Below are 7,830 nucleotides of genomic sequence, written 5' to 3' on the forward strand. Positions count from 1 at the left end.
TCCCCACTGCCAACAACTAACATTTAAATAGTAAGTGAACACGTCTGCTACATTATGGCTGTATTACAGTAATTCATCAGAATACATTAACTGTTAGCATCTATCAAACATTCCACTTACCTAGAAGTGACCCTATGCGACTGGCAGTACTTCAATCCAGCCAGTCAGCCTTTTATATTACAGGGTGGGGAAAAAAAAGGCACTCTTTCTAATGTATTGGACTACCATAGCCTACAGCCACTATTCAACACAAATCTCCAGTAGTTGCAAGGCAGAAAAGAAAAACACTGTTCGAGCAAAGTACAAGCCTCAATAAGTTAATTAATGAATATATAAAGCTGTTTTAAGAACCAGCCTAAACAGATGACTAATTCAAATATGTATGAAAAAAAAAAAGACCTTAATCAATCAGACATCTTCAGTAAGTGGTCAGCCAGCCTGTTAAATTTATAAACATAAAAAGCTAAATAAAAGATCTCAAGATGAGCTAACCCCCCCCCCCCCCCAAACAATCAAAGTACACCAAAAATCTTGGACAACGTGATTTAATAATTTTTGACAGCAGACTTGCTGGGTAACAGACATCACTTACTTTGGAATACATGCATCCACACTTAAAATTCTGCCTCATCATCCACCTCTCCCCCATACTGTCTTCTAGACACACCTTTTATGTTAGCACTGTAACAAACATCAGCAGGAGTCTTTTCTGAGATAAGTCCTCCTTTAATATAAAGCTACATTACTCGGGAATTTGGTTGATTTTTTTTAATAATATTTGCAACAGAATATGAGGGTTACAGTTGCTGAGTTATCCTCTCACCCTCGAGGCAGGGCTCAGGACATTTAATAGGGCAGTGCAGGCATCCATCTGTGGGCAGAAACATTCAGTCTTCAAATCTGCCAATATAACAACCGTCAGGTTTACCATCACACCAAAAAAAAAGGTGTTTGGAAGTCCTTTTTGAACAGAACCCTGCTACAATTATTTGTTGAACATTTTCTAGAACAGAAGCAACTCAGCTCTATCTTCAAAAACAACAGCAGTACGTAAAACAGCCAAACATACAAAATAAAGAAACACACACGAACCCAGGCAAGGGTCTGCCCTGACTATGTAACATTCTGTGGCAGTGTGTGTCAACAAGCTTAGAACAAAGAACTGGGTAACTACTTAAATGGAAAAAAGACAGGGAAAGAAAGCAAATTTCAAGACAAGTTGGAGCAAGTTTAAACAATTCTTTAAAGTACATGTTGAAAAAAATTTATCTGAAACTAACCTGGGTGATAGGGATGCAGTTTCTGATTGTTATCCACTGAGATGCTAATAGATTGGAAAGAATCAGGAAGGACCTGAATTATTCTAAAGATCAAGAAGCATCTTCCTACTGAGTTATTTTTTAGCCATATTGTTTTTGACCTTAAATGTAAATACAAGTCTCAGCTTGTTTAATCCAAGTTTTAATTTTCTTTTACCATCGATAATATCAAAGCCAAACAAGCATTGTGCTAGCTGGCACTAATTGTTTAAATGCCTCAGCATTGCAATCTCTGCTAGCAACGAGCATTCATTTTGATTCTGCAGCGATGGCCACAGACATTTTTTCTTGACATCTGTCACCTTGGACGTGACATAGCAGTTATAGTATTTGTATGTTTAAAACTGTGCACAATCCCACCACTTCAAGTTGTCAAAGATTACATGACCTAAACATTTGAAATAAAACCAACTTTTATTCTGAATCTATGACAATTTTTTGATCCATCTTTAAGTCACTGCAAGCTCATACAGCCTTAATTAAAAGCAGTCATCACCCAGAAGATGGATTTTTGGGCAGAATAAATATCTTGGGTTAGCGCAACCAAGAATGCTTAGAGTCATTTCAGTGGCACTATCATTTTTCCTGTTTTTAATATGATTCTGCTAATGACTTTACAGATGGCATTAGTACTCTTGAAAGTCTGGACACTGGAACCTCTGACACTTGACTGTCAAGAGATTCAATCTGCGTGCCTGGCTTCTCAGGAAAACCTGCTACTCCCAACACGATCAACATTTAGCAGCAAAATTAACGTGCTCTAAGAATGAAATAAACATCTACCCAATCTGTACTAATGGTCCAAACACTGTTTGTTGAACACAGTAAATAACCAATTCCTTCTCCTCAGTTCAAGTTTGCTGAAACAATACATCTGGAAACAAGAGTCTGCAGTCTTCAATACGGTAAAGATTTCTGCAAACAAATTTTAGGCCTGAAGTACAGCTGTCTATGTCGGGTACAAAAATTCTTATTGCGTTCGGAGCTGATAGTCTGCAAGAAAGAGGGAGAAGAAAAAAACTGAAACACAGTAGAACTCATTAGCTCATCCTTCACTGCCAAACAAAAATAATTACATCAGACCACGTATATTTAGGAAATGCTAATGCTAAAGTAAAACAGAGTTCAGTCAGGCTAAAAAAAAGTACAAAGAATTGTGTTGCATCTGGAAGAGAAACGTTTTGCTCCTTTACTGCTAAACAAGTAACAGGTAAAAGTAACTTTTGTTCACCCAAACTGACTGTCCAACTGACTCAGCAGCTTCAGTATTAACAGTGACACTGTCAGCCTTGAGAGACATACTTCAAAACAAAATTATCAACTTCAGATGGTAGAAGCCTTGCTTTAGCTGCAGAATACTCAATTCACTCATCAATGTACAGCCATCACTAGCACATCTATAACAGCAACAATAGGGTGTTTAGAAAGAGGCACGTATTTTTAAAAGGATTTATAGCAGTAGTGCATGGAACGATTTCACACTGAAAAGTGAGAGCAGTCTAGAGCAGGGGTGGCTAACCTGTGGCATACATGTCACAAGTAGCACAGCCAGCCTGTGTGTGTGGCACATGGCAGACTGGGGTGGGGGCAGGCAGCACAGTGGCAGGTTGGCCAGGGAGCACAAAGCAGAGAAGCAGATTGGCCGGGGGAAGGGGACTGGAGTGGCACTCAGGGAAGGCGCAGAGCCTGTTTTATGGCATGCCTGCCAAAAGGGTTGGCTTCTAGTAGTCTATAGGCATGATGCAGATGATTGCTGGGAGCGCGAACGTGAGTGCCTGTGCAACAGTGATGTAAGAAAATAATGTGTAAATTCAGTATTTACAGATATCATCTTTTAAAGTTACCTCCATTTTGGGTGATATAGCGAACCCATGGTAAAGCCTGATACCCACTCTTCTCGATGATCTTTAAGTAGCGGACCTTTAAATAAATAAAAACAAGCCACACTGCACCTTATGCAACTTTGTTACTGGAGCCCACAACATTTTAGCTGAGGACTTATTAAACAAAAGCCTTGCACATAATTATGGATGGGAAGCAGCACTCAAAGAGTGAGTAAAATGCCAGAATATACAGAAATAGGACAGAAATAACATCACCACAAATATTCTAGGTAGGAGCACAACTTCGTGTGCTGTTTTGGTCACCAGCTGTATTTAAAAAAAAGAGAGACATTCCTCTTGGAACTGCCAGGGAAGCCAGAGTTGAGGACAAAAATCACACGAACCGAACTGTTTCCATACAAGGAATAGAAAAGAAAATTGTTTAGAGGAGACAAACAAAAGGCAATATAAGAGAGGTGTATAATACAGTGAGCAGTGTACATCAAGCCAGTCAGGGGCTTTCTTAGCCTTCTTTTGGAACAGTAGGGGAGACTTTCAGCAAAAACACAAAGATGAGTTTCAAGAAAAGATGACAAGAAATGTTCTTTTTCCTAGTTTCTTAAGCAAACATAAGATGCAACTAAGAGGCTAGTAGAACTAAGGTAAACAAGGCCTCACCATCAGCTTTGGGCTTTATTACCCAGGTAGCACTATCCAGCAGCTAAATGAACAAAAAGATTAATCATTTAATTTTCTAGAAGTTTTATTTTTTGTTACAAACCTGGATTCCTGAAGTGGTAAAATATGGAATTTCAAACTTGACACTAATGGGTGGTTTGCCTTCTTTATCTTCAGCTTCAACACTTGGAAGTCCAAAGTGAGCTCGCATTAGATACTCCTTTCCCCCCTGCCAAAAAGTGAAAAAGTCAGTCATTCCACAAGAAAACATTTTTGGGAAAACAAATGTGCTTCTGGTATGGCAAAGCTCTCCAGCTACAGATATGGAGTGATTACACATTTGCTTTAAAAAAAAAAGTTCTTACAAGTTGAACTCCAGATCAGATTACGGACAAACTAGAAAAAACCCTATGGCTCCAAATGTCATACCACAACCCCACCCCCTTTTAAAAACAAAAGGAGCTAGGTCATTTTTTTGTTATCATTATACGTAAAATTGTTACAGGAAACTGTACTTGTATCCCTTCAGTGTTTGGAAGGGATTACTGTCAATGGTGATTATAGAGACTCAAGATGCGACATTTATAATCGCTTTAGTGATTGAACCTTATTTTCTTCTCACAACAGGTATGTTGAATGGCAAGTGAAGGAGAACAGAAGTAGGTGTGAACATAGACTAGACGGTAATTCATATCTAAACATGAAATGCAGGGGGATTTGCTTACAGAATTACCACAATAAGTATCTGCGGTCTTAAGTTTCAATACTTCATTGAGAACAGGGGAAAAACGTCCAGTATTACGTGTGCAATGTTAGGATTCTGTGTTAAGCAAATTTTGATCAAGTTCTAGATTTCTTAAATAGATTCACTTTCATTAAAAGCTACAATGCTGAGATGTTCAGCTATTAGCAGAGCTATTATAATATTGCTGCTTACCGGAAAAGATTTAATGGACCACACAATTTCACTGTTCTCTGGAACCCATTTAACACTTCCCACTGTGGTTTTAAATTTTGGTGAGTCTGCATCATTTGGAACTGGAATATGAATCTCCACATTGTTGGCAGTAGATCTGCGCTTGAATTGACTCTTTGCCTAAGAAAGTGAGAGGTAATTTTTTTATTTTTTGTTTAGTATTCCTACTCCCCAACCTCCCTCCCTGGTCTTCCAATCTTCATATTTAACAAAATCTTATCTGGATATTTTAAAGACCTTGGAGCTAGAAAATGCCCTGTTTTGTCAGGAGTGTTTTAGAAGATCCACATATAGAAGTATAATGTAGAAATCAGAACCAACTTTCAAATCAAACATGCAAAACATGATATCCTGTGATTTTAAGACACTTCTATAAAACTGTAGATTTTTAAATGCTTCTGTGAACACTCACGCTGTCACTTTAATCCAGCCAACACAAAGCTGCCTGTTTCTTCTCCTCCCGTTTTATACATTTGAAGATTTGCCAGGTGGCAATTCATACTACCTATAAGGTACAGATCACTTCTAGTAACTGCGCCTCTCTACCAGTGGAGTACATTTACGTGAAAGAACTACTTCCCAGAAAACAAACACATTAAAAAAAATGAAACATTTAAAGGAACAGAATTCAGGGGCTGAAGGTGAAGATATACATTTAGAGGCCTCTGACCTTGATCATGTACTCTATGCGACTGTGGGAATGTTTTTCAATCACAGACTCAATCCAGATCAGTGGTTTTACCTGTTGGAAAACAAACAAGTTTTTACAGAGATGAGAAAAAAGTAGTTATGGTACATCAGCTTCCAAAAATGTTGGATAGGAAACATCTAATTAATACACATTTTGTTCTGGCTAGACCCAGGCACTAAAAATAAAGTTCTGTATATGCGATTCAGAAATACAAATGAGAAAATATCAAGTTTTGACTACAAAAACAAGATGCCAAAAACAAAAGAACAACAAAAAAAATCACCCTGAAGTTTTAAGATTTAATTTAGTCTCAGAAAAACTCTCAAATGACAGAAACATTCAATGTCTCCCAGAACAAAATGTAATAATTGAAAGCATTAGGAACTCAAAATGCAATAGGCTAAAAAGCAGCCACTGACTTTGGTTTTAAAATGTTCCGTTAAATTTCAGTAATTCATTCATGTCACATCATCAGTAATCATCTTTTCGATTCAACAGTCTGTCGCCTCTTGCCATAGCATTGCAGAGTCTGGGTTTGCCACATACAGGTACGTGATCAACCAGTTTCATTCTTGGATGTTACCTTTTCTTACTGATGAAGCAGACTTTCTTATTTCCATAACAGTATGACCAGACAGGCCAATTACAATGTTTTGCTCTGAACAGGTTAACATACAAGTTACTTTAAAGGCTTTCTAACTAAAAAAAAAAAAAAGTTTTATATGGCAAGCAAGGATCCAAAGCCCTGAGTTTGGGAGCAGAGGCAGAGAAGTGCTAATCTGGCTCTTGGCAGTGATGCCTGACAGCACCTCTCACAGAAAGGCCCTGTTCTCACTTCATCCACTTGCCCCTGCCTCCATTCCAGTGCCTACCTTGATGGACCACTGCAGGCCTGTATCTCACACAGCTGCTGCCCATGCCACTTGTGGCATGTGTGCTGGCCACGCCTGCGCAAGGTGGCAGTAGCAAACATAGAAGTGGAACACAGAAGCGGAAAGGGATCTTGGAGTCCTGGTGGACTCCAAGATGAACGTGAGTTGTCAGTGTGACGAAGTCATCAGAAAAGCTAACTGCACTTTATCATGCATCAGCAGATGCATGACAAACAGAACCAAGGAGGTGATAATTCCTCTCTATCGGGCGCTGGTCAGACCGCAGTTGGAATACTGCGTGCAGTTTTGGGCGCCACACTTCAAGAGGGATGTGGAAAACCTGGAGAGGATCCAGAGAAGGGCCACTTGTATGGCTAAGGGCTTGCAGGCCAAACCCTACAAGGAGAGATCAGGGCACCTGGACCTCTTCAGCCTCCGCAAGAGAAGGTCGAGAGGCGACCTTGTGGCTGTCTATAAATTTATCATGGGGGCGCAGAAGGGAATTGGTGAGGCTCTACTCACCAAGGCGCCCCTGGGGGTCACAAGAAATAATGGCCATAAGCTAGCAGAGAGCAGATTTAGATTGGACATTAGGAGGAACTTCTTCACAGTTAGAGTAGGCAAGGTCTGGAATGGGCTCCCAAGGGACGTGGTGCTCTCCCCTACCCTAGGGGTCTTCAAGAGGAGGTTGGATGGGCATCTGGTTGGGGTCATCTGAACCCAGCACTTTCCTGTCTATGCAGGGGGGTCGGATTCAATGATCTATTGAGGTCCCTTCCGACCCTAACATCTATGAATCCATAGAGATTTTACTAGATCAGTATTTTTTAATGTGCTATACCTCCCCCTCAAAGCACCCGACTAAAATCTAGGCGACAGTTACTTTTTCTCTACCCAATACATTAAGATCAGCTGCATTTACAATTATGATGACAGTTAACATATACACGTAGAGACCAACACGGTAGACTAGAACTGCTCCACCAACCGTGAAGGAATCTTGTTTGCAGTTCATAGAAATATTTCTATAAAGAGTCCCATTCTTTCAGCTGCTATGACAAGCACACCCTATTGAACTGTGGGAAAGTAACAGTGTCTTGAGCAAATAAAACTAAAAGGAAATATTTTAGTGTCAAATTGAAGTTGCAATTTGATTCAGAGTGGCAATTCTTGTAACTGTAACTTTTGCTAGTATTTGAGAACACGTATTTATTGTTAAGTTATTCATTTTAAATCTGCTATTTCTTCCAAATATGTAAGCATGAAACTTCACTGTTAACAGGGCAATTAAAAAAAAAAAAAAGTATATATAGAAAGTTAAAGAAAAATATTTACAATAGGATTAACAGCCAAGCCTGCTTTATTTTAAATCAGTAGGAGTTATGTCCTTCTTCAGAAGGAAAAAGTTGAGGGAAAAAAATCAGATGAACTTTCCTTACTCTTAGAAGCTGCTCTATCTCTGTGAAGAGGT

The 7,830-nt window shown here is 39.3% G+C and overlaps 1 protein-coding gene across 1 annotated transcript in view; it reads right to left on the minus strand.

Moving 5' to 3' along the window:
- Nucleotides 1-529: 529 nt before the first annotated feature.
- The window catches only part of AP1M1 (adaptor related protein complex 1 mu 1 subunit), a 20,839-nt gene continuing 13,538 nt past the window's right edge, over nucleotides 530-7,830 (minus strand). The window contains exons 8-12 of the mRNA XM_019513674.1: nucleotides 5,467-5,538; nucleotides 4,758-4,916; nucleotides 3,924-4,049; nucleotides 3,164-3,239; nucleotides 530-2,312 (exon numbers count right to left, since the gene is read on the minus strand). Coding sequence (XP_019369219.1) covers nucleotides 2,290-2,312; nucleotides 3,164-3,239; nucleotides 3,924-4,049; nucleotides 4,758-4,916; nucleotides 5,467-5,538 — 456 coding nt within the window. The 3' untranslated portion in view covers nucleotides 530-2,289. The remainder of the gene's footprint in view (nucleotides 2,313-3,163; nucleotides 3,240-3,923; nucleotides 4,050-4,757; nucleotides 4,917-5,466; nucleotides 5,539-7,830) is intronic.

Source organism: Gavialis gangeticus, unplaced genomic scaffold (genome assembly GCF_001723915.1).
Source record: "Gavialis gangeticus isolate Ggan-Ray unplaced genomic scaffold, GavGan_comp1, whole genome shotgun sequence".
In the NCBI taxonomy this organism is placed as follows: Eukaryota; Metazoa; Chordata; order Crocodylia; family Gavialidae; genus Gavialis; species Gavialis gangeticus.